General features: G+C 33.8%; 1 protein-coding gene across 2 annotated transcripts in view; it reads left to right on the top strand.

The window, feature by feature from the left end:
* The window catches only part of LOC129227225 (ras and EF-hand domain-containing protein-like), a 135,523-nt gene that overhangs the window by 76,626 nt on the left and 32,480 nt on the right, over positions 1-26,417 (top strand). For both annotated transcript variants that reach the window (XM_054861734.1, XM_054861733.1), the window contains exons 11-13: positions 11,694-11,830; positions 24,265-24,397; positions 26,134-26,317. In XM_054861734.1, the coding sequence (XP_054717709.1) occupies positions 11,694-11,830; positions 24,265-24,397; positions 26,134-26,317 (454 nt within the window). The remainder of the gene's footprint in view (positions 1-11,693; positions 11,831-24,264; positions 24,398-26,133; positions 26,318-26,417) is intronic.

Here is a 26,417-nt window from a genome sequence, read left to right as displayed (position 1 = left end):
TTTAATCCAGCTAGGATTGAACCAGGGATCCTCCGATCACCAGTCCATGCCTTACCGATTAGATCACGACTGCCCCCAGTTAATTGTGTTCCTAGAAGCAATTACTGACCTTCATCAACCATTCTAAGTGGTAGAATTGAAATAAAATGGAGCTTTTAAAAGCATATACAGGCTGTTCCAAAAATGACTGACACATTTGAAAAATCAATAAAAACTAAATGTACAGCGATAAAAATATACCGTATTTTGCATTATGCTTGGGACAACAGTAAATTTTCAGACAGTAAAACTTTCAAAATTAGTTACAATGTTCCTCAATAGATGGCGCTGCAGGTATATTAAAAGGCATAGAAATAAACGCAGTCTGTAAGATCGCCAAAATGACCGGTATATTTGAAAAATCAATGCTGCGCGTTTAGTTTTTATTGATTTTTCAAATATTCCTTTCATTTTGGCGATCTTATACTTTGCGCTTTCTATCATACCTTTTAAAATACCGTCAGTGCCATCTGTTGAGGAACATTGCAACTAATTTTATAAAAGTTTGGCTGCCTGAAAATTTACTGTTTTACCAAGCAAAATGCAACAAAGAGAAAATTTCTATGGGTGGCCGTTTAATTTTAATGAATTTTATAAATGTATCAGTCATTTTTGGAACACCCTGTATATACTAATATTATAAAGAGAGAGAGCGTATTTTTGAATGCTTATATGTCCCAGGTAATCTCCGGAATCATCGCAACTTATTGAAAAATTCCTTCACTACATTAAAGGTGCATTCGTACTGAGTGACATAGGTTAGAGATTATGCATTTTGTATGTATTCTAATTTTTTTAATTAATAGCTTGTCTCCGCTACCAGTGCTTTTTTCCTATCAAACACCTTGAGTCAAAGTGTATGTACTCAACGTATCTTATAGGAAAAAAGCATCAAAATGTAAAATGCTTAACTACCATACTTTTTTTAAATAAAAGAGGGGGGGGGGGGTGTGAATTGATCCCCATGATTGCTCAAATGATGGGTCTAGAGGGGAGTTTCAAGTACCTCTCAGTGGAAAATTTTCTAAATTGAAGTTCTCAAAACGCAATTATCGGCCGTTTTTGGTAACGTTAGAGAATAAGATGATGTTTAGGGACTTTTCGGATTTTTTTTTTTTTTTGACATTTATGTCTTAAAACAATATTTAGACGATCTATAATGATGCTGTAGGTGTTAGGAGGGGGGGGGGGGTCGAAGGAATGTTTCAAACATCTTGTTCAGAGGAAAATCGTTTTTTTTTTTTTAATTCAGGAAAAAAAAAGTTTTGCGATTTTTTTCTCCTTCTGTGCAATTTGGGGGGGGGGGGGTGTCCCCAAGGCCCCCTAGAGTTACGCCACTGCTTCCAGTGATTAGTTGAAGCACGATTTCGGAAAAGTCGTTAGTAAAAAAAAAGTCCCGGGGTCGGCATGTTTGTTTTCAAGTGAGTTGGACTCTTTTTTTTTTTTTTTCCAAAATTAGTCTTGATTTCGCAGTCCCGACAAATGCTAATCACATGCGAGGTGCGGAACAGCACAGTTAAAGTGTGTGATGCACATGTATTCCTTCGTTTTGATCCCTCTTCCTAACTTCCAGAGAGACTTGCATAACAGAATTATCTACTATGAAGTTTTCCCACTCTCAATAATTGTTCCTAATTTTATATATAAAAAAGCAACACATATATGACTGGTAGTTAGCTAAATAATATATACTGATAGACACTACTGACAATTTTGTCGTCTAACACTAAGCGGTTTATTGATTTCTAAATTTGAGTTTTTCGTTACGTAGAGTATTTTTTTCAAAACCTTGACAGTAATTTTTAATTCAAAAACAATTTATTCGTACCATTTTTGTGGCATGTAAACAAAACATTTTTTTTAAACAAGAAGTTCTGTCTAAAACTAAAGAGTCTACTTTCCCGTATACCAATATCGACTTTCTAGTATCCGATCAATATTCTTAAAATTAGCTAAAATCGCAAATTATTTCAAACATATTTTTAAAATATTTTAAGCAAATATCTAGAAACAAAATATGCCTTGCTTATCTGGAGAAGTTAATATGTAAAAGTAAATAATAGAACAAATAAAGTAGCATCACCTTTTGAACAAAGCAGTTACATTTCTTTCCATTAAAAAAAAAAAAAAAAGAAATCTTTAACCGATCTCAAAGAGAAAAAAAAAGAATTAAAATCAATACGCTCATTAAAATAAATACATCATATCAAAAAAAAAAAAAATATCGTTTGTTTTTCCCCTGTTGTCAAAAAAAAATGAATTAATGTAATTTCAAAAATATATAAAAACAATCATGTCAATTAACAATGTCAATAATTTCATTGTCGAAAAAAAAAATCGTCTGCGCATATCTTCATGTAGAACCATAAAGGACTATGAATTTCTCCCCGAAAACTGAATACATAAATTAAATCTTTAGAGTGAAACTAAGAACATATAATGTTACAATAATTATTTCACAGTAAAAACCTTCGCTGCGTCAGTCGGAGTCAATCTCGTTTTGGGACAAAAGAGTCAGATTCGGGAGCCGAAGGTTTTTAATTAGACTCGGAGTTAGAATGAATCTTTTCCCTTAAAGTCCGCAACTCTGCCAAAATGTTTGCGGAGTTGGAACTGGGCGTATTTTGAGATAAAGGAGTCGGAGTCGAACTTCCAAGAGTCAGAGTCAGACATTTTTCCTCCGTGTATGACTTATTTTCCAAAGCTACGAAGTTGGGGAGTCGGAGTCCGACGAATTTTCGAGCAATGGAATCCGGAGTCAGGTGCCCCAAAATTCTCGGAAGTCGGCCAACAGTCGGGAGTAGGGAGTTGGTCGTCAAGAGCTATTTCCAACAAAATTTTTTTGAAGTAAATCCGCTTTCAAATTCGGAATCTTCATTGACTTTCAGTTTCCCAGCAGCCGATAATGTTAAGGGATTAGAACTGTTCAAAATTGAACGGAAAATTGTTCAAATCAAAAAGATATTTTCTTTACATGGGTTCTTCATCAAAAGCTTTTTCCTACAAAGTTTGTTTGAAGCAAATTCGTCTCTAAGTTCGGATTTGCCTTGAATTTATCCGTAGGCGCTAATGTTAAGTTTTTTTGAACTGTTCAAAATTGAACAAAAACTGTTCAAATCAAAAAGTGAAAAATAGGAATGAGGTGTAGTCGCCGAGATCTTTCGAACAAAAAATAAATTGATTCGAGTCGGACTGTTCATTCAAAAGTTATTGGGGGGAGGGGGACAGACCGACAGACCGACAGACATTTTAATTCATCTCAATACCCTATTTTCCAATTTTTAATTTTTCGAAATGTATTTAATTATTTTATTTTATTTTGACTTTCTTTTTTTTTTGCTTTTCGCGATATTTTTAAGATGCATTAAGCTTTCTTTCATGTTTTTTTCTTCTTTTTCCGACTTTCACTGAGAAAGTAGACTAAAAACAACATATTTTTTAAAGGAAAAAAAACAACGTTTAACTTCACAAAATTGCAGATTACTACATACACGTGTTACGAGGTTACAAGGCACCCCTTTTTCAATGCAAAGCAAGTGAGCTTATATATGAAAAGACGGATGTCTTCCCTCCCCTATCACGTACATTAGTGTGTTTATTAGGAGCTATTTTTGTACGTGTGTACCAGTTTTCGAAACTATATGTTTTTTTCCCGTTCACGTGTAGGACGTATGGTTTGCTGAACTGTGGTGTTGGGAAAAAATGAAAAGATTCCCACCACATATTTGCTCAATTAAAATACATTTTTCAAATTAAATAAGTTTATCAGGAGATGTTTCCTGCAATGAACCCCATTTTTGTACCCCGCTTGGTTCTAAATAGGAATATTTTCTCCACATTAAGACAACAAAATAATCAAATTCTTTTTTAAGCAATATATCTATAGCTTAGAAACCAGTTTTGTACAACGTGGTTTCTGTACAAATGATAATGTTTTCTTGCGTACAACTTTGGGACCGAAATGTCGGATGAGTAAGCTCCCCTTTTATATTGACCTTATTGGAACCCAGTGAATTGTTCGAGGTAAAGGGCTATACGAGTTAATGCCGAAATTGTCTATCCTTATATGTTATTTCTGTAGCCTGTTTTTTTGTTTCTACCCTAGATCCTTGATCGATTTTTTTGATTTACACCTTATTTTACAGCTTATCGTGCAGGTTACTGACGAAAAATAGACCCACCGTCTAAAAAAAAATTTTTTTTCTGTCAAAAAAAAATTGTTTTAATGTTTAGAACCAGAATGAGGTTTTCGGTTAAATTTATAACTTTAACTTGCACTGGGACCGTTCGACTGGTAACCAGGAGGATGAGTGTTCGGGCCCATGTCCGGACAATCTGCATCAAAAAGTTAGAAATTTCGCGCGTTACATGAACACTTAACAATAATGAATAATAGATATGAGGGAATAAACTAAATCAGATGGAAACGCTACTTGCTGGTATGAAAACTTTATGCAACATGGAGCTAAATGGTGAAGTTTTTTTTTTTTTTTTAAGTTTTGGCTCCGGTAAGAAAATTAAAGCATAATGTAAGCGAAAATATAAGTATCAGGTTTAAGATTTCAGACTACAATGGAATTGTTTTTAGTTCAGAAAAAAATAATAAATCGTACATTGAAATATAGATTCTTCTAATAAGTTTTTGACTCTTTGTACGAATAAAAAAATTACTACTTCAATTTAAAGGGTAAACTACTTTTTTTTTTCTTCTTTTTGTAAAAAACAAATAGCCCATCACATTTTTATTACATTCGAAAAGCTATTCTTAAAAAAGAACTTAGTTCAAATCATTTTGTATTTGAACCGTGCTGTTAAATGATGAACACGTGCTGCTTTCTAAGTCAGAACGGTTCAAGCAGCCTGTGATAACAAATTTTAAAAATGTTGAAAAATAAAAACACTTATCTCTTCAATATCTTATCGTATAGTATATTATTACCCTCTCACTTTAAAACTTATCAGGCCGGCTAATTACGAAAAATAGACTTACGGTCGAAAAATCAAGTTTTTGGAAACGCCCTCTGCTGTTGCAAAACCTTGATGCAGCCTGAAGTTCTTATGCAGATTTTTTTTTTTTAAGCAAAGTTCTAATGCAATTTTCCAATTTTTTGCATCGCTCTCGGAAATAAAAAAAATATAATAAACCTGTGTGTGTGTGTGTGTGTGTTTTTTTTTGTAATAAAGCTTAAAAGCACTGGACTTAGTTGTTCAGTTAAATTGCTAAGTTTTTTTCGGTAGAGCGTTCGGCTATAAACTAACTGAACTTCGGGAAAGCTCGGGACATAGAGCTTAGACATAGAGTATTGTTTCTACATCACTTGCAGCAGATCAGTTGGCTCATATTCCTTGCATCCTTATGGTCCTTGCATATTTCTTTTTCCAATTTTAGTGATTGCTACTCCCAGTAAAAAGTTCTTATGAACGTTACGTATGGGAAAATTATGTAACTAAGTGGAAATTATGTAATGGTTTCTCTTGATCAGGAAATAAGGTAAATTTAACTTGTTTCAAAGCTTATAAAAATGAAACAAAAAATGTTGATGCTTACTATTAAATTTTAAATTAAAAGTACCTGCATAATATTTTTTAAAGATACATCGCTTTTAACCCGAACAATGTCGGGACAAGTCGCTAGTAAACAAATAAAGATAAATAAGTGCATTCGCCAGCGCTCACTGAAAGACCCGGCTCTTTCCGTCCATCCCTATTACGCCCCGCATACGCTTTTCAGGTGCGATCTGTTTTGAGAACTTCATAAGAGATTACCTAGATTGCATAAATTTCTGAGAACTCTCTAGGCAACTATAGAAATTTTTACAATTTCTTTATTCAATACTAGCAGTGCCCGAACAGCGATACCTGAGCTGAAAATTTAATGGAAGTCCGTTGAATAAAAAAAAAAAATTGATGCCCCCTCCCCCTCTAATGTGAAATGATCATTTTTCTTTGTACAAAATGCGTACACACCTTTTCAAAAAACAAACCTCATTAAATTTTCTTTGGAATTTAAAACTTTTCGTCAAATCATTAAATTAGATTTACAGTTGCTTTAAAACTCTATTTAGCGAGTGAAGCGGTTTTTATTGCAATTTAAAATATTTCGCCAAATAAACAAAAACGAACATCAAATATCTTTCAAATGTAAAAATAGTTCCTCAACTCTATTGTTTATCGCCAAACTCGCCCAGCAACCACGTTATCATAATCCATACGTCTAACGAAAAAAAAAAAAAAAAGAAAAAAAAAAACCCGTCAAAAACAACATAAAAATCATCGTCAGAAAGAAAGAAGAAAATGTCGTACATTTCACTCGGATGAAAACAAATCAATAGTTTCTTTTCTTTCAAAACAAATCGTCAAAACAATGAATTACATTTACGGTTGCTTTAAAACAATAATCCTAGACTGAACTGCTCAGCGCCTAACGCACCAAGCGACCACGCTGCCGGAACCCAGCCTTTTTGAATCATTTATATGGAATCATCAGTAGGGAAATTGCATGAAATTTATTGTTTTTTGCCCATAACTTTTTTCTAAAGAACAAATATGGTTAAACAAGGTAATGGGATCTAAGTTGAGCCATCCCCTATCCAGTAAAAAAATAATCATCAAAATCGGTTCACTAGGTGAGACGCTGTGAGTGGACAAACAAAAAAGAAAAACATACATACGGTATGAACTGATAACCGCCTCCTTTTTGAAGTCGGTTAAAAAGCGTAATCGTGGAAACACGAAAATAAAATGGTTGACTACCTGAATCAAAACGACATTTTTCGAATTTGATTTAAAAACACTTGTAACTTTTTTTTCCTTTGAAGATAGAAACTAAGTTTTTTGACTATAGGTCGAGAGAGATCTGGAGTAAAAAATTTCGCTTTTTCCAATGGTGTCAAAAAGAAAACTGTTGGACAATTCCTTCACTTTTTATTGATAGATTTAATGAAGAAAGTAGTACCTAAATTTCAGCCAAGTCTAAAAAAGATCGAGCTAAAAACGCAAATTACTCCCGCCATAATTTTCAAATAGGTGCAGTGGTTCCACAGATTACCTTGAACATATAAAACAAACAATCCACTCTTTCTTTTTATAATATTAGTATAGATAAGTCATGAATAAAACTGGTTGCTAAAAAAATCATTGCATTGGAAAATAAACTTCTATAGCTGCCTGCCGACTGCTATAGAGCCATTCTTTACATTTAATACAAAGATACTCCTGACACAGTTATCTTTTTACTAAACAGTTTTGCTATTTAAAATTTATTTTATTTTTCGCATGCGTCACGCACGGGACATTCAAAGCCAACCTCTTATCCATGAATGCATCTATACTAATTTTTTAAACCAATAGTTTGTATACGCCACCAGTTTATGTTTCGTACTGTTTTCTACTTATATAACTAATACCATGCGTCATTTGATCCCAACTTGCAGCAACAATAATAAATTAAGATTATTATTTAATTGATTGAAAATAAAAACGCAGTGTCAGCATAAAAACTGCCAAAAGATTTACATGTATTTGTCCACACAGGTTCAGGCTTCTACATAAGGGGAGCTGACTCATCTGCCATTTTGGTTCCAAAATTGTCAGGCGAAAAAAATAGTATTTGTACAAAAGCCTTATTGCAGAAAACTGCCTGATTGATGTTTGTTTATTTTACTCTGTAGATGAAGACGATTTAATTAAGACAAATTAAAAACAAATAAGGTGTGAAAATGGGATCTATTACCGTAAACATTTTCAGATACATTTTTGTTGAAATAGTGAACTAAGTTATCTTTAGAGATTCACCTTAAGTGGCATTTTACTCAATTTAACATCAATTGTTTTAAGACATTGCAACCAGCGAATATTTTAACGTACTTATAAATAGTCGAAACGAAGATGAATCCAATTTTGTCTTGAAACCAAAATGTCGAATAAGTCGGCCTGTCCTTTTCAATGAATTCTAGATAAGGTTTGAAACATTCCTTTAGCCTTGGACGTGTCAAACCATTGAGAGTAACAGAATGGGTATGCTTCAAAACTTATTTAAACAAATTCTAACTGACATTCTTCAGCGGGAAAATTATTTTTTGAATTCAAGTATAGCACATAATCGATAATAATCCGTGCTTCTATGAGTTGTAATTCTGCAAGCATTTCGGGCTTGCAGAATCCTCTATCCTCTTAGCTTTTATATTCATACTAAAATCGAAATGAGAATGCACTTAAGTACATTTAGTTTAGAAAGTTCTTAACTTAAAGAGTAGTTGCGTATGATTATCGTACATTGAAAGTTAGGAGTTAAAACAACAAAGAACATTCGGTAGGAAAGAATTTGACAAAGAGAAAAAAAGAATAATAAAAATTATTTGAGAGAAATATTCTTCACGATGACCGTATTTAAACATTTAAAAACGATATAATTAAACAATATAGCTTAAAATTATCCTGTCAGAGAGAGAGAGAGAGAGAAAGGCATGTGAAAAAAGTAAGTTTTCCGAAGAAAACGAATACAAGAGGTTGAAAGGCATTCTGGGATTGCGAGACTCCCCTCTTATATATATATATATATATATATATATATATATATATATATATATATATATATATATATATATATATATATATATATATATATATATATATAGTAGAATATACAATATTCAACCTGCAATACGATCGGAAAATTTTCACTAATTCATTTAGAACGTATTCGAGGTCCAACATATACACAAAGTCTTTTGACAGTTAAAGGTCCTGCCAACCAGCAAGGAGAGTGTGTAGAACTCGGTATTATGGAGGACCACAAAATTGGGAAACTAACCTTGTTTGACACATGTGACTTTCTGACTCCGCTCCCAAACTCAGCAAATTGTTTATAAGTATTTTAACTTTTTTGTCAATTTTTATATCCTATTGCTTTATGGTAAACATTTAGAAAAGATATCTGTGCCTGCATATTGCAAGGAGTGCGTCAGCAGAAATAATATGACTGTCGGTTAATGTTGAGCGATATAAACCGAAGTCTAATTAAATAAAAGTCAAAAATTGCCAGTGAAGTAGACACCCAATAGGAAACTTTTGTTTTCCACGCCGCAGAGAATCAAAGAAAACAATTCTATTAAAACATGATTGGTAAATGAAAACCAAAAACGCAAATTAATGTGTATCATTATACCAGTGCAACTGGAAAAACAGTAGCCGAAAATCAATCAACAGCTTTTCAATTTTTAGCTAGTGATTTCGATCGATTTAGCTTTTGTGATGTTTTTTTACGAAATTGCTGGGATTTTACTTAGAGGTCAAAAGCTGACCATTTTGACTATCTCTCCCAGAAAGACGCCAAGAAAAAACGGGCAATTGGGAGATTTTCTACAATGGTATGTATTATAATGCACGACGAATGTTCGATGAGCCACCGTTCGGCTATAGAAAGCTTAGATAGAACCCTAAAAGGATAACTGTTCAGACAATAATATAAGAGGTGTCCCTACTACAAGCCTGATTAAAGTCGCCTCCTTATAAGAGGGGCCCTTTTCAATCTCTGTATCTTAAGAATAATAAAAGCCCAAATATAAAAGCTCATTTAGGAGGTGGTGGTAAGCATTACTAGAGTCTTTAATTACAAGAAAATAACGGGAGAATACTTGGAAAAGAATATCTTATTGAACTAGATGAGTTGGGAAATTCCCTCTAAATGATTTGATATATAATGTTTGTTCTAACACGAAGACTTCCTTGTAAAAAAAAATAAATAAATAAAATACGTGGATATGTGACAAAGCTAATGTTTTTGTCAACAACGCTGTCCATCATCTATATGAATTCCTTCACGTGCATAATCATTATTTAAGATTGATGGTTATTTTACCCGAATAAGGTCGGACCGGGCAGCTAGTATTTTATAAAAATGCTGTGTATATTTTGAAACGGGTAGCTAAAAACATTTTTCACTATAGTAAGAAGTCCGCATTCATGCAACGTGTAGAATTCGAGAATTTGTTTCATAAAAATATTTGAACTTCTCAGGAAACTGGTTCAAACCACTAAAATCCCGAAAAGTTACCCGAAAGTAATCTGAGGCGTCTCGGATTTTTCTTACAGTAATGTGAAAAAACTAGTTGTTCCAATGATGCCAATTTCAATTCAAGTATTTACTAGATTTTTCTTTGTCGACTGTTCTTGTTTCCTAACCATCAGTATGCACTTTTTTTTAGAAACTTGTGCACTTCTTTCCTCCAACTTCAAAAGAACAGCAAAATACCTCATATTTATTTTTACAAGTTCTGAAATTATAAAAGCGTAACAAGAAGTAGAGCTGTTAATTAGAGCATTTATTGTCACTGTATTCAAAATAGATTAAGAGGGAAACCAGTTTAGGAGGCCGAAAGTTTAGTGTTTTTCTTGATTTTTGTTTTAACAGGAAAGAAATAATCGGAATTTCTTTAAACTTGAAGGATATTTTATTCATCTTTTGAAGTACTCTTTGTGTTTTTTTGAAGTCATTTCCACCAGAATTCATGGAGTTAGAAGGTGCTGCGCATGGGCGGTCGCATTGGAGCTTGTTGCTGGTGTGCATTACCGAAGCTACAATTTTTTCCTGCAATCATTACAATTTTTCTTTCTTGTAAACAACATATTTCCGTAGAATGTAAACCTAATTGTGATTAAAAAAAAGTTGAAAATGGCACGTTTTTGAGGTGTTTAACTACAATGTTATGTTTTTCTACCATATTTTTCACACTTCTTGCATTAAAAAAAATATTTTTATTAATAACTAGTGATACCCGCACGGCTTTGCCCGTAATAAAAAATTAAAAGGTCTTTTATTTCGCCTGTATTTTTACAAATAATGTATGGTAAATTTTCTCGCCAATTGGCTTGTGCTTATGTTACGGTTCCACGTTATGATAATTTCGTAATTTACTCGTCCATCGTATGATAATTTTGTTCTTAAAATTGGAATAGAAAAAGAACAAAATCGAATTTTCGAAAAATCGCTTCGAAGTGCACACCCTCATTCTACAAACTAACTTTGTGCCAAATATCATGAAAATCGGCCGAACGGTCTAGGCGCTATGCGCGTCACAGAGATCCAGACATCCAGACAGACAGAAATCCGGACAGAGAGAGATCTTGATAGGCAGAGAGAGATCCGGACAGAGAGACTTTCAGCTTTATTGTTAGTAAAAATACCATCAAAGAGTAAGGTTCATATAAAGTATAATTGAATAAAGAATATTCACACAAATTTTCAGAAAGATTGGTCAAAAACGCTTTGAGCTAGAATGCACACCAGTTGAAAAAAAAGTTTTTCAAGAAAAACGGGTTTGAAAAAAAAAAAAAAAAATGCTGTGAACATTTTGGAATCTCCACAGTCACTTCAAGTGCTCACAGCATCGGAACTAATCGGAATTTTTCACTCAAATTTTGGCAACATATTCTTGAACAGTTTTACTAACATTTTATGACATTTTAAAAAAAAAAAAGGTGGATTTTTTGACCGGTCGAGACTGGTGTGACCCCAGTGAGCTTAAGTTTTGTTCCAAAAAGGGCAAAAATTGTTTTCTCCCCAAAATATAGTGCAAATTGCATTTTACATATTCACACCCAATCAGTGCTCAAAAGAGATATATTTAATGAAAGTTTCGTCCTCCCTTTTTCAGTTATCTGTGATGGATTCTCGTTATTATAAGATGAGGTCAAGCACAAGTCAAGATTCAATTTTAGACACAGAAAGTTTTCCACGAAGAAAGATATCTGACATAAAGAAACAGCTTGGAATTGAAGACAAACCAGTCAGGTAAGCAATAAAACATTTTAAACTAATCATAAGGAAATACATTTTCAGCTTTTCGAAACCTTTTGGCCTGTTTAAAAATTTAGGAGAGATTGAACCAGCAATGAAGAGAAACAGTTTGTTACTAGCAACTGCAGTTTTGCATATTTGTAGCGTAATAAGAAAAAAATTGTCTTATTTTCTATAAATCCCCCTTATAACTTAGAAATTACTCTTTAATAATGTTGACGAAGGCGTTTACTCAATTTTTAAACGGTATTAGTGTTGAGAATATTTAATGATTATCATGCCGTGGATCAAAAACACATTTATTAATGTTGAAAAAACTATCTACATAAACAATGACAAAATATGTAATCTATATATATAAAAATGAATGTTGGTAAATTTGTTCCCTAAGATCTCAGAAACTACCTAGCAGATTTGGCTGAAACTTTCACAGTTTGTTCATTTTGGTACTGGGAAGGTTTATAGACCAGTTCGAAAAAAATCCGATTGATAATTCCTTTTTTATTCGAATTTTAGTCCCAATTTTCGCATAAATGCCCCAATATGGGGGTGGGAAAAAACGCGCACATATTGACATTATATGTCCATCGAAAGCGCTAACTTTTCTGTTGAAGATGGTATCTGTTCGAAATTTCTAAGTTGTTTAAAGAACGAGTTATGAGCTTTTTAGTTTCATGTTCGATGGCTTTCATCAACTCATTTCAATATTTAGAGTATCATCTCAACTCCCAGTTGATAGCTAGAATTGTTGTATTGTTGAATATTTTTGCGTTTTGTCTGACTGCTCGAGGCTTTTCTTAAGTCAAATCTTAAAGTAACGTTTTTGCACAAGATTGGCTAATAATAAATAGATTTGTCTGAACATTTTCCATTTAAACGGAACTTAAATGCAGTTCATGTTTTTTTAATTATTATTACTTATGCTGATTGGACACTAACTCATTATCCAATCAACCAGCAGAAATATCGCCAAATTTTTTTTCAGAAAGATTTCAGTAGCTGATGCATTTGGCAGTTTTTTCAACTGTCGCTGTTTTTGAAGACAAAGACTACGTAATAATGTTTCTCAGCTTTCACTATGTAAACATATTATTGACTATCAAAGAATCTTTTAAAAACTTTTTTTACTGTGTAAAATATCCAGCAACTAAATTAAGTAAATCCATAAACAGCAAAAAAAAAAAAAAAAAACTTCCATTAATTTTTCTTTTTGCACAATTTCAAACAATCGCCAAATTTTACTCCTTTTTTGGAAACATTTCGGATGAAACTGTTTAGCGCCATTTACGTAATGGTGACCAAAAGTATCTCAGCATCTGGCGACAATATTTCTGTAACGAAAATTAGTAACATATCGTTTTACAAAGTAAGAAAAGGAGGGGCAGCATTATCAAAGGACGAAAGTATCCCAAAACGATTCCCGCATGTTTGGTAAAATCGCAAAAAAAGCCCAAAATGATTGAAGTTTCTCAAAATAACAAAAGCAAGTATTTGGGGATTACATTTTTCTAAACACTTCGTACTTCAATAGCCGCACAGAGAAGGTTTTAGACTCCATGTTAAAAAAAAAAAAAGTATTAACAGATGAGTCGTTTTAAACATGTGAAGATTAATTTTCCTATTTTGGAAATTCTTCAAATTTGTGTATGCTTAACAACGATTGATTTAGAAACGTCGTACTTTCGTTTCTAAATCAATACTATTTTATTCTTTACTAGAGGACCCGACAGACGTTGTTCTGTTCAAACTTTGTAAATTGAAAAGTTAAAAAATTTCAATAAACCATCAAGTGTTTGAACCGTTTTGTTGAAAAAAATAAGTAAAAAGAAAATGTTTCAAGCTGCTTGGTGTCAAAATGCGCATATTTATTACAAATTGATTAATCTAACGCCCATTGAGCAGTTGTTTCATTAACTACAGTAAAGTTGACCACCCGTGAAAACCAAGAGACAGTATTGCGTACTCTTTAGCTTCACAAACAGTGACAATTGAAAAAATTGCCAAATGCCTTAGCTATTAAACTGATTCCACCAAAAAAGTTTGGCTAGATTCCTGCTGATCGATTAAATACCCAGTCAACACAAATAAATTTAAAAAAAATTCATTAATTCCCTCAAAGTTGCATTAAAATGGAAAACAATCAGCCAAATCCATGTATTATTTGCCAATCTTGTGCAAAAATCTTACTTCAAGATTTGACTTGAGAAAAGCCTTGAACAGTCACGAAAAGCAAAGATAGTCAACAATACAACAATTGTCGCTATTGACAGGGAGTTGAGATGATACACTAAATACTGTATTGAGTTGAGGAAAGCCTTCGAACATGGAACTAAAAAGCTCATAGCTCGTTTTTTATTCTACTTAGAAATTTCGAACAGGTGCCATCTTTAGCAGAAAAATCAGAGCTTTCGATGGATATAAAATGTAAATATGTGTAAGTATTTTTTCATCCCCATATTCAAGAATTTATACGAAAATTGTGTTTTATTGTCCCCCTAAGGAGGTTTTGCCCCCCATAACGGGACGAAAACTACCCTATGTGTTATTCTGATGCAAAAGCTATATTATTAATAAGTTTCATCAAAATCCATTCAGTAGTTTTTGCCTGAAAGAGTAACAAACATCCATACATCCATACAGACAAACTTTCGCATATATAATAGTAGTAAGATACTTATTGCTATTTTAGTTTTATGAGTTAAACCTTTGTTTAAGAGCCATTGTCTGTAAGCGAGACCCACGTGATAACAGGCCAGACAATTCCCCTCCCCCCCGCTTCGTTACGCCACCAGTCGTCGATCTATGAACTTGGCGCGAAACTTTGAAAACAGTGCAGTTTACCAGTAGTGTTGCTTGCTCTGGTTGATATAGACGAAATAGGAAATATGTAACTTCGAATGCACAATTTTGAATACAATTCTGTTGGATTTATCTCTTCCTTTCCACGTACCGGAATGTACAGGCAATTAAATATATATGTATAATATAAGTCTTAAGTGTCTGCTGAGTGAAAAGTGAGTCAGCGATTTCCACTTCCGAACAACCTGCATGTAAAGAAAAAAACTGGGCGCCTCATGGAATAAATTTTAAAGTTCGGAGGTAAGTACTTTTCTCAGATAAACAAATTTACATTTTATGCAGTTAAGATTACTTAAGTTTTCCTCCATTACACAAACAATTGTCAGTTTCCTTTCCGATATCTTTGTCTGTAATTTGTAATTTCAGCATACTGCTTTAATATTTGAAACGGTTAACTTGCAACTTTTTATTTCTTTATTTTTTGAACTTTGTACACGCATTTATTCGAAATGGATTTTCCAAACTGACAATATACATATGTCAAAATTTTCTGCAAATATACTTGTTGCTATCAGAAGCGTAACTTGGTGTTGATATTCAGTAAAAATGTAAACAAGTTTATTGAAACAGGCTTTTAACTGAACTAATCTTATATTTTCGGTTTCGATTAAATTGTTTCATACGCTAGCATGTGTTATTTTGATCAAAAAACATTCCTTGATGGGCTTCCGTAGTTCTGAGATAAAAGATTAGATTTGAACGCCGGAGGTCGTGGGTTCGATACTTAAACATTTCCCCCCAACTACGCCCCCTGCAACGTTATTCAAACAAGCTGGTTCTGTGCGTAAATTAAAAAAAATATATATGGTTTTTTTTCACTGTTGTCTTTAAGTTTTATGATATTTATGCACACATTGTGGTTAAGTTACCGGTATTCATAATTTCTGGGCTTGCGAAAGATTAATTTTGAGCAGTGGATATACAACGTGTTTTTGCCAAATGCTCTATGCTTGTTTGTTTATGCTTAAAAAGGGCAAAATGTCTTGAACTACATATTTTTTGAACTCCTTGGGTTTTCTGTTAATAAGCTTTCAGGAACTCTGAAACTGTAGCATAAATTGAATTAAAGGGCTGTATGTAAAGTATGTTACAAACTTTTGAACAAGTCCCCCCCCTCCTCCTTGTTACATGTAACGCTGTTCAACATGAGCATATTGTTATAAACAACGCGTGATGTCACACTTCTTGTTATCCCCTCCCTTCCCCCTGTCACAAAACTGTCACATTGATTTCCTAAAAGAGCATACTCAGCAAAATGTTGATATAAATTTAACATATATGAGGTTTTAAGTATTAAAGAAAGTTGCTAAAATGGTCATTCTATGAAAAGTTTTTTGAAAAAGGTTACTTTGTCATCAGTTAATGCTTTTTAAAATAATTTTTCAAAAGCCTAAAATGATGAACAATTAAAGCCCCCCCCCCCCACACACAAGAATCATTAGCAGCAGAAAAAGCTGAAAATGAAAAAGTAGCCAAATTCCAAAAAAAAGGCTGTTTAGATATTGAATACATTTTTTTGATGTACAACATACAGTATTCATGATGTATCATTTATTCTTTAATTGACGTTTTTCAAGTTGAATTCCTGTGTAATTTTTCGAGAGTGTCCACCGAAGGGGGGGGGGGGGGGTCGGAATCATAGTCTTATAGTAATGATAGCTTTTCAACGGCTATAGTTATAAATAACTATGCCCTTGAAATTTTAAGGGAGATGGAGATGTTTTGGGTTTTTTTTTTTGAAGTTTTCATAATTGAAGAGGGTAGGGTACCGTCTACTTTGGGGGATGGCACCCAAGCATTTACGTCTTTTTAAAAGCATAAATTTGCTCAGTTAAGTTAGCATTAATAATCTGGTATTATGTACTTTAATTTGATGTTATGTCTTTGGAACATATTGCAGTCATGTTTCCCGTTTACTTAAGTAAAAATGTTTATTAATTTTTTAAAATTTCATTTAATTCTTATTCAAATACAATCTTATACATATAAAATCTGAGTATCTATCTATCTATCTATCTATCTATGTCCAAGCTTCTTCTCCCGAACGACAGTGAACTGACCATCGAACCAGGTATCGATGGATTCGTCATCTTCCCGTCTTCATGTTTGGCTATTTAACATAATTCTCCGATAATAATTAGCGGAGATATCAATTAAAAACTTTTAATTATGACTCTTAGATTTCAAAATCAAATCACTATTTTTCGAAGGCTTTCCTCCATTCAAATTATTATTCAGTGCTTCATCTCAACTTTCCGGATGAACGCTTTTATTAAAATTTACCATAGACTAATAATAAGAGTAGACCGAGCTTTCTCATTCTTGCTGATGAAGAAAATTGGTTCATAGATGTATCATGTGACTAGTGGAAGGGCTTGGCGAAGACTTTGGCAGCATGGTTGCTAGATGGCAGCATTATCTATAGTTTGGCACTCGACATGTATTTTAATACAATGTGTTTTCATTAAAAAAAACTTCCAGGTGCAGAGATTGAACTGTTTTTCTTTTAGTTATGCATTATTTTGACATTAGTAATAGTTTTTGATCAGTTTTCGGTAACTTTTATTTCATTTGGAGCTGTCAGCGTTGGCGTGAACGAAATGGCGTAAACGTTTTGCGTTAACGCAAAAATGTACTAATCGGTATCTTAAATTGAAACTGTAGGTAAAAATCTTACCGTTTGCTGATTCTTCTTGGTCGCTTGCATCTTTTATTGCTTAGAGAGTTATTGAAATTGACTAAAGAAAATGCACAATACTATCTAAACGAAAAACTCACTATATTAACAAAATATTTACAAATTAGAATAACAAATTTACAAATCGGATTCCATAAAAGATCATTCTTCCGTGATCCATCAATTCTATTTATTTTATTTTGCGTTGGCGTTGATCGTCTGCTACGATTAACGCCCGCTGTTGCTAGGATATCCACCAGTCACATGGTTTGGTTTATGAGCAGCAAAAGGGTTGCCATAGCTCGGTCTACTCTTATTATTAGTCTATGAAATTTACAGCGTGAAGAAAATCATTGAGATGAAAGATCTGTTGCCATTTCTTTTTCTCGAATATGAACAGGTAAAATTCTTGTTTTTGTTTTGAGGCTTTTCCTGTAATCAGGGTGTTTAAGTTGTTTACTTTTCGATTATTTTGCCGTAATCTGCAGCAAAATTTTGCTGTTTTTTTTTTTTTTTTGTTCAAGCCTGATTGTTAAATACGCGTCACATGACATAACTTTCATTTTCGAGGAGGACCGTGCACGTCGTAAAGTAAATGAGTGATTTACAAGTTATTTGAGTTCTTTGAGGGTTTGTACCTGGAAAACGGATTGATGTAATTCTTGTACGACCATGTGGATAGAATCCATCCAAATATTTATCTGAGTGGTATGTTGCATTAATAAACACCCGGGCAACGCCGGGTAGTAGACTATTTTATGTAAAAAGCGGATTGTTATTGTGCATAAATATTTCCGATATAGTCTATCAGATGTAATTCAGTTTAACGTGAGTAAAGATTATAGTTGATAATGCATATATTTTCCCCTTTTGTGCTGACTGAAAATGTACTCATAACTTGTATCATTGATAACGATTATTAACGTTGATGAGGTGTTTTGGAAAAAATATGTTTTACTGGTGTTTTGCAAACCTTGCTTTACGCGCATTTATTTATTCCTTAACGCGTTAGAAACTAGGTCAGTGTACAACATTTTTTAGGTAGCCCGTGCAACGCCGGGCACGCAGCAAGTCTTATACATATAAAATCTGAGTATCTATCTATCTATCTATGTCCAAGCTTCTTCTCCCGAACGACAGTGAACTGACCATCGAACCAGGTATCGATGGATTCGTAATCCTCCCGTCTTCATGTTTGGCTATTTAACATAATTCTCCGATAATAATTAGCGGAGATATCAATTAAAAATTATTAATTATGACTCTTAGATTTCAAAATAAAATCCATATTTTTCGAAGGCTTTCCTCCATTCAAATTATTATTCAGTGCTTCAACTCAACTTTCCGGATGAACGCTTTTATTAAAATTTATAGCGTGAAGAAAATCATTGAGATTTGAAAGATCTGTTGCCATTTTATTCCTCGAATATGAACAGGTAAAATTCTTGTTTTTGTTTCGAGGCTTTTCCTGTAATCGGGATTTGAAATGTTTACTTTTTGGGTTTTTTTCCGCAATCTGCCGCAAAAATTCACTGACTTTTTTTTTTGGTTCAAGCCTGAGTGTTGAACTCGCGTCACTTGACATAACTTTTATTTTCGAGATGGACCGTGCAAAGCCGGGCGACGCAGCTAGTAGTAATATTATTTTTTGTTTTGATGTAATTGTAAAATGAAAGTTCATTTATTTATTTGAATACTTCTTAAGACTTAATGTTTCAATACAATATACGGGTAGTTAAAATGCGATTAGTTAAAAAACAATTTCTAATGAAAAATAAAACTGTGTTTATTTATCACTTTGTTTTAACATGATTGTAAAATAAAATCGTGTTTAGTTATTTGAATACTTTGTAAGACTTATTAATGTTTTTATGTCAAATACTACGAATTAAGCTCAGAGTATTTTTTAATGTATGATTATCGGTTCCTTTTTATGTTTTCAAATGAAAAAGTAGTACTTGTAATGCTACTAAATTAACAGAAGTCAATAACAAATAAACCATATAGGTTTATTTAACCAAAATATTAATCGAAGTGCTCACTTCCAAATATCATTGTGGATCGGCAAACGATGACGTCATTTGCTAGTTGGATGGCCTTCCTATCTCGAAGGCCTCGCTGTAAGAATCAGGCAGTTTAGAGCATTTGTGATTGTTGACATTTTTAATTTTTTTTATTTTCACATATGTTGTTCCTTATCATAAATGTAATGTAAATCCGAAATTTGAGCTTTGTCTGACTCACCGTTTTTGAGAAAATTTTTTTGTTTTTGTTTAGGGGGCGTGGCACATTTTTGCCGGTTTTTCAAATTTGCTGATTTTAATGTGCTTGTTGCTTGAAGCGCCCTTATAATGACCTGGATTTTTTAATTCTATATTACTATATGGTCTTGTTAGATACTGTTACAACTGTCAAATCGGTGACACTACGAGGGCGACGCCCACAAACTCCGTTTAAAAATGACCGAAAATGAATTTTTTTCTATATTCAAGGCCAATTTTCCGAAAGCGCCTTCATGACGACACCAACATTTTTAGATCATTTTCTAGCCACTCTTACATACATCAAAAATATGTATCAAAATCGGTGTCACTATAAGGGCGCCAGAAGATATTGGAACTTTTATTCAATAAATTTCACAAAAACACAAATATTTAGAATCTAATTACAACTGTCGCCCTCATAGCAGATATTTGATACTACATTAGGTTGATAACCAACATGTTTGTCTAACATTTGCACACAAAAAATCGGTGTCACTCCTATTATTTTTGGAAATATAATCGTTCCAAGTTAGTACGTTATGGCGTTTTTTTTATATTTATTTATTCAATATTTTCACACCCAGATTTTTTTTGAACATATTTATTTTTAATTTAATACAAAGAAGTGTACCTTATAACATAAACAGCTTTGGACAGCAAGAGAGTCTTTTTCTTGAACAGAAAATGCCCGTTTTGATAAAGGTACCAGGTGGATCTATTGTGCATAACATGTCTAGACTATTATACCAATACTCGTCTTGTTTTTTCCGGCCAAACAAATTTATTTATTCCAATTGTTCTTGATATGCATTTGACCTAAACTTGCAAATGGTCAACTTCTACTATTTTTCTGGGATACCATGTTTTCCCATGCTTTAGTGCTACAAAATTAGCAGTTTTCAATAAGAGCTGACCCTCTTTCTGAAATTGGTTTGATTTGATTCTTAATGTTTTCTTCGTTTTGGTCTACGTTATCCTCAAATTTAGTTTCAGATTCTGAATGTTCGCTTTCTTCAATATTCTCATTTGATGTATTGAGAATGCATTCGTTTTTTTGTTTCTTCCATCAAAAAAAAAAAAAAAAAAAGGATAGGATTTGTTTCATAGTACAATACTCTGAAGCAACGAACATTTTTTTCCCCGTTACGAACTGCATTTCTCATCTAGTGTGCAACTTGACAGGGATGTTGTTTTTTCCCAGTATTTTCACCAATCGTAAATTGTTCTTATAAATACTCCTGCTTTGAAGTGAACTTGAACTGAGCTCGTAAAGATAGGGCCCATCCAATTTCATTAAATTGAACTTTTGGCAATGCAGGGGTATTTATTAGTTGAAAATTTGAAGCATTTATATAAGATATACATCTTTCGTATAAAATCCATTTGCAAGTTGAGGTCAAATGTATGTCAAGAACAATTGGAATAAATAGATTTGTTTGGCCGAAAAAATAGGATGAGTATTGGTATGATAATCTAGACATATTATGCACAATACATCCGCCTGTACCTATATCAAAACGAACATTTTCTATTCAAGAAAAAGACGCTCTTACTTCCCAAAGCTGTTTATGTTAAAAGATACACATTTTTGTATTAAATTAAAAATAAATATGTTCAAAAAAACTATCTGGGGGTGAAAAGATTAAATAAATAAATATAAAAAAACGCCATAACGTACTAACTTCGAACGATTATATTTCCAAAAATAATAGGAGTGACACCGATTTTTTTTGTGCAAATGTTAGACAAACATGTTGGTTGTCAACCTAATTTAGTATCAGATCTCTGCTATGAGGGCGACAGTTGTAGTTAGATTTTAAATATTTGTGTTTTTGTGAAATTTATCGAATAAAAGTTCCAATATCTTCCGGCGCCCTTATAGTGACACCGATTTTGATACATATTTTTGATGTATGTAAGTGTGGCTAGAAAATGATCTAAAAATGTTGGTGTCATCATGAAGGCGCTTTGAGAAAATTGGCCTTGAATATAGAAAAAAAATTCATTTTCGGTCATTTTTAAACAGACTTTGTGGGCGTCGCCCTCGTAGTGTCACCGATTTGACAGCTGTAACAGTATCTAACAAGACCATATAGTAATATGGAATTAAAAAATCCATGTCATTATAAGGGCGCTTCAAGCAACAAGCACATTAAAATCTGCAAATTTGAAAAACCGGCAAAAATGTGCCACGCCCCCTAAACAAAAAAAAATTGTTTTCTCAAAAACGGTGAGTCAGACAAAGCTTAAATTTCGGATTTACATTACATTCATGATAAGAAACAACCTATGTGAAAATAAAGAAAATTAAAAACCCCAACAATCACAACCTGCCTGATCCTTACAGACAATGGCTCTTAATAGGAGCGAATCGCCGACCTTCGGCGTCGCTTCTCGCCGAGAGGAAAACTTGATTCTTCTGCGCATGCGCGCCCGAGCTCACTCGACGTCGTGAATGACTACGTCGGAATCACTTGGCTTTGATTTCAGCGTCACGCCGAGTTGCGACGCCAAAGCTCGGTGATTTCGCTTCTAGGAAATCAGGGCTTAAGGAAGAAGCTCGATTTTTAATCACCTCAAAAAGGTGTGTTTTGAATTCTTTCACTTAAAACAGAAAACAAATGCAAGTAATGATTGTTTCTCATAATTATTGCTGACCCAGGCAACGCCGGGTATTTTTGCTAGTACTTATTAACCAAAGAACCAAAGCAGAGTAAGCACATAGACTATTTATAGTTTAGTCCAGGATTAGTAAATTAACCAATTAATATGTATGTAATATAAAACAACCAATGAAAGATAAATAAATAAAATATAGACAAAAGAAAAGGATTAACTTAAGAAAATTTAGGACCTAGGAGAGAGCTTCAACTAAGCTTTGACCAATAGCAAAACGTTATTGATCCAAGTTTGCTTTAACCAATTAAAGTGCGATTATAGATATTTCAACAATTTGCTATGAATCGAAACTAACTTTATGATTGATTAAAGTGAAAAACCAACGTAAATAAAGCACAAATTTTAAAGAAAACACCAGCATATAGCTATTTCAAGGCTACTATAGAGCCTCTTTCGGTTGTGTTGATGAGCTTTTTTCACTGTTGAAGAGGCTCCATTGTAGCCTTGAAATAGGTATATGCTGTATTTTCTTCAAAAGTTGTGCTTTATTTATGTCGGTTTTTCGCTTTAATCATATTGCAGCACAAGGCTTTTATTTTTTGTTTTATCACTTAATCATTTTCATTATTTACCTGCATTAGAGGCAAATACAATTCACATTTCATTTTTCACATCAAAAAGCAGTTTGCTTTTCGTGTGAAAAAAAAAATGCGTTTTTGCTCTAATCCTAATCAGTGAAAATAAATTTTCCAAACTGGCATTTAGTAAATAATGGGGTCGTTTCCTAAATTTTGAAAGTATGTTTTTCTGAAAGAGCATGATTAAAAACATAGGATTTGACCATTTTTTAAATAATTTGACAAAGTTTACTATTTTTAAAAATTTATTTAAGTCTGCGCAGACTCAATTTCATTTTCTACGCTTCTGCGCATGACATCACAAATGATGAACTGCCATTCGCTGTTGCCATCCGCATAGAGAGTAATATTTAATTCGCTTCTTTACTCACATGTATGGCAACGATATGGTTGATAACAAGCGTAGAGCGCAATATTAAATTAGCTTCTTGATTATCATAATGTGGAATCGCGGTAGAGACAAGAGTAAGCGTTCAGTGCGCCAATAGAATACACGCCTAAGTTCATCATTTGTGACGTAATAAAGACCACGCCTTGTTTGAAAAATTGGACATTAAAAAATATTAATTAAAAATTACTGTTGGGAAAATGAAAGTATTTTCTGGGTCCATGTTTTTTTTTTTTTTTCTCATTCTATCAACTTTAGTGACTAAAAGTAGTACTTTTGACTGAAGGAAACCAGCCCATTGCTGACTATAATACGACTAACTTGATCTTGATATAGATATATATTTGCTGATAAAACAGCAAAAGTAGCAAATAACAGGCATTTGTCGAGATACGTTTCTGAAGGCTACGCAGATCCTAATCACAGCATTTCAAGCCTTCTAGGCTAGGTTTGCCCTATTTTAGGTTAAGATGAAATTTTGATAAAGCAAAATAACCTGAGTCGTTTCCAGGGGATATTTGCTTGGAGGGTAAAAAGAAAACAAGGTGTGTGTCGTAAAGCAGGGGTGCCACCCTGGGGGGGGGGGGGGTCATGGCGTGAGCTGCGCCATTAAAATTTTTAGGGGGGGGGATATTTTCTCATTTGTGGGGAGGGCTCCTGTTCTAGGGGTTTCACGATATTGAGGGGGTTGTGCCCTTGCCTTTAGGGGGGCACCCCTGCGTAAAGACACACGATAGAAGTGAAACTTGAGTATTACAGGAAAACACTTAATCATCGATCACTTTTGAATTACATAGATTGTGTTTATCATTATTTTTTTTACATAAAATTATATGAATCTTCCTTATATCTATTTTCCCTTCAAAAGCATTTATTTTTCAATACACTTATACCTGACCATTTCCTTCAAAGGAAAATTTGAAAAGAAATTTTATGACTGACATGTTTTTAGTTAAAAGGCGAAAAATGTTGTTTTTTTCCAGTTGGAGCAAAAGTTGGTCCCCGAATCCAAACAAATGCTCAACACCCAAGGGAATCTCACAGACTGAAGGATTATCCCCTCCAGTTCCTTTACCAAGAACATCGAAAATTTTACAAAGCAAAGAAGAGAGCAAGGTAAAAAAAAGTCATAGATTTTCTTTTAAAGAAAAGTACAAAAAAAAAAAGAGATAAAATAAGGTTGAAACTGACTAGTTCTATAAGCTATATCGTGTTATCGACTACTATACAGCGATATAGACCCTCTACAGTTGTGTTACAGGCATGTACCTACAGTCCAGTTGTTACATCCAGAGACTGCAACTTCGTCCTTGTAATGGACTCATCAGTCGGGAATAGTCAATAATTGAACTGGAAGCAAATGTCTCCCTATAACTCCATCAGGAGACAAATGTCCTCTTGTAACTGTAGCCTGAACTCCAATCTTAATAGATGAGTTCAAATTTACATATTCTAATACGTCAAATCATGCCTCAGCACTCGCCGAGATCTGGTTGGTCCAGCCCTCCCCCTCTCTTTTGTATTTAAACTCTCTCATGACCGTGCTCCATCCCATTTGCTTGCTTTGCACTGAAGAAAGAGGCTATTGCCTCTGAGACATGCCTGAATTTTAAATTTTTCAATCTTTTGCTTGTGCCTTTGAACGTTGTTTCCGACTTTTATCTATTTCATGCACAAAGCTCATGCTTTTTAAATGTCCTCTCATTGAAGCAGAGATTACCCCCTAACTGGTTGCTACAGTTAACGCCATACACCAGGAGTATAACCCTTAGAACAGGAATGGAGGGAGCAAGTCCAATCAATGACTTAGCAAAAGCTGAGGCTACTACTCCAAGTCACGTGACTTAACAACGACGAATGGTTGACACGTTTTGCGTGAAACTAGCGAAAGAAACCTGATTTCTTCCAATGCTTTGCTTTAAAATTTATCACGTGACTTGGGGTCTTTGGTTCACATAGGAAGGCCATCACTCCCTCCACTTTATCCTTTCTCAATGGTACTCGAATAACCGGATCTGTCGATATATATATGCTTGTTGCTTTTTCTTAGCTCTGGTTCAAGGGGCTGGTGTGCTAATCTAATTTCAGCCACCAGTTTATAGTTAATCCAAGCTTCAGTGAGAAGATATATACCTCCAGTTCGGTTATTAGCTATTCTAGACTGATGAGTCCAGAGCTAGTCTCTGGATGTCATTACCGTGTCGTCGGTACAGTTTATGGCAAGGAAGAGAGAGTAATAAGAAGTATGACTTTACTCATTTTAGTTGAAATAAAAATATTACTTTATAACAATATGTTTATGTAGTTTTGCGTAACATGTGACAATTGAGGGGAAGGGGTAGAGTAAGGTAAAGCTCTTAGCGGCAGGAGGAGTGGGGGGGTCAAATATGTTGAAAAGAAGTGTGACATCATTTTTGGACAGCCCCTTTCCCTATAGTCCATATGACAAGCGCACCAAGCTTCAATGGCTTGCGTCTATTAGATCAAGCTACACTTTGGCTCAAATACGGTAACGTTATGCAGCATACTGACCGCCCAGCTATCCCACCCAAAGTCTGCAGTTTCGTTTCTGGTATTTACTTATCAGTTTGAAATAAGAAGTAACCATGCAGAAGGCAGATGTTATTTTATTAAAGCTGAGAGTACCAACAAACTGGTAAATAAAATTTTTTTTTATCCCCTGCCACAGGAAGGGATAGTTGGGCTCTCGGTATATTGCATGTAGTTCTACCTTAGCCCTGGCTTAGGGGCGGGAGTTCACTGCTTGATACGGTAGTTATAGCTAACCTGTACAATAACAAAATAACCATTATTTTTTGTAAATATTGTAGCTTTAACATTCTGGTTCGCAGGAAGATGATGAAAACAGTTTAGCAATTACTTCTGTTGAAGACGATGAATCGGAGTACGAACCGAACGGGCCAGCAGAGCAGACGTTCAAAGTTATATTCGTTGGTGATGCCGGAGTTGGAAAGTCTTCGTTTGCTCTTCGAATCAGCAAAGGAGTTTTTGTCAGACATATGAGCTCCACGTTGGGTAAATTATCTTTCAAGTTTTGATGTTTTCAGTATTGACAATTTTGTATTACTAATAACAAATAGGCTGTTTATGGCAAAAGAAAAAACTCCTTGCGTCC

Source organism: Uloborus diversus, chromosome 8, assembly GCF_026930045.1.
Source record: "Uloborus diversus isolate 005 chromosome 8, Udiv.v.3.1, whole genome shotgun sequence".
NCBI lineage: Eukaryota > Metazoa > Arthropoda > Arachnida > Araneae > Uloboridae > Uloborus > Uloborus diversus.
This window is presented reverse-complemented; position numbering and strand designations above follow the sequence as displayed.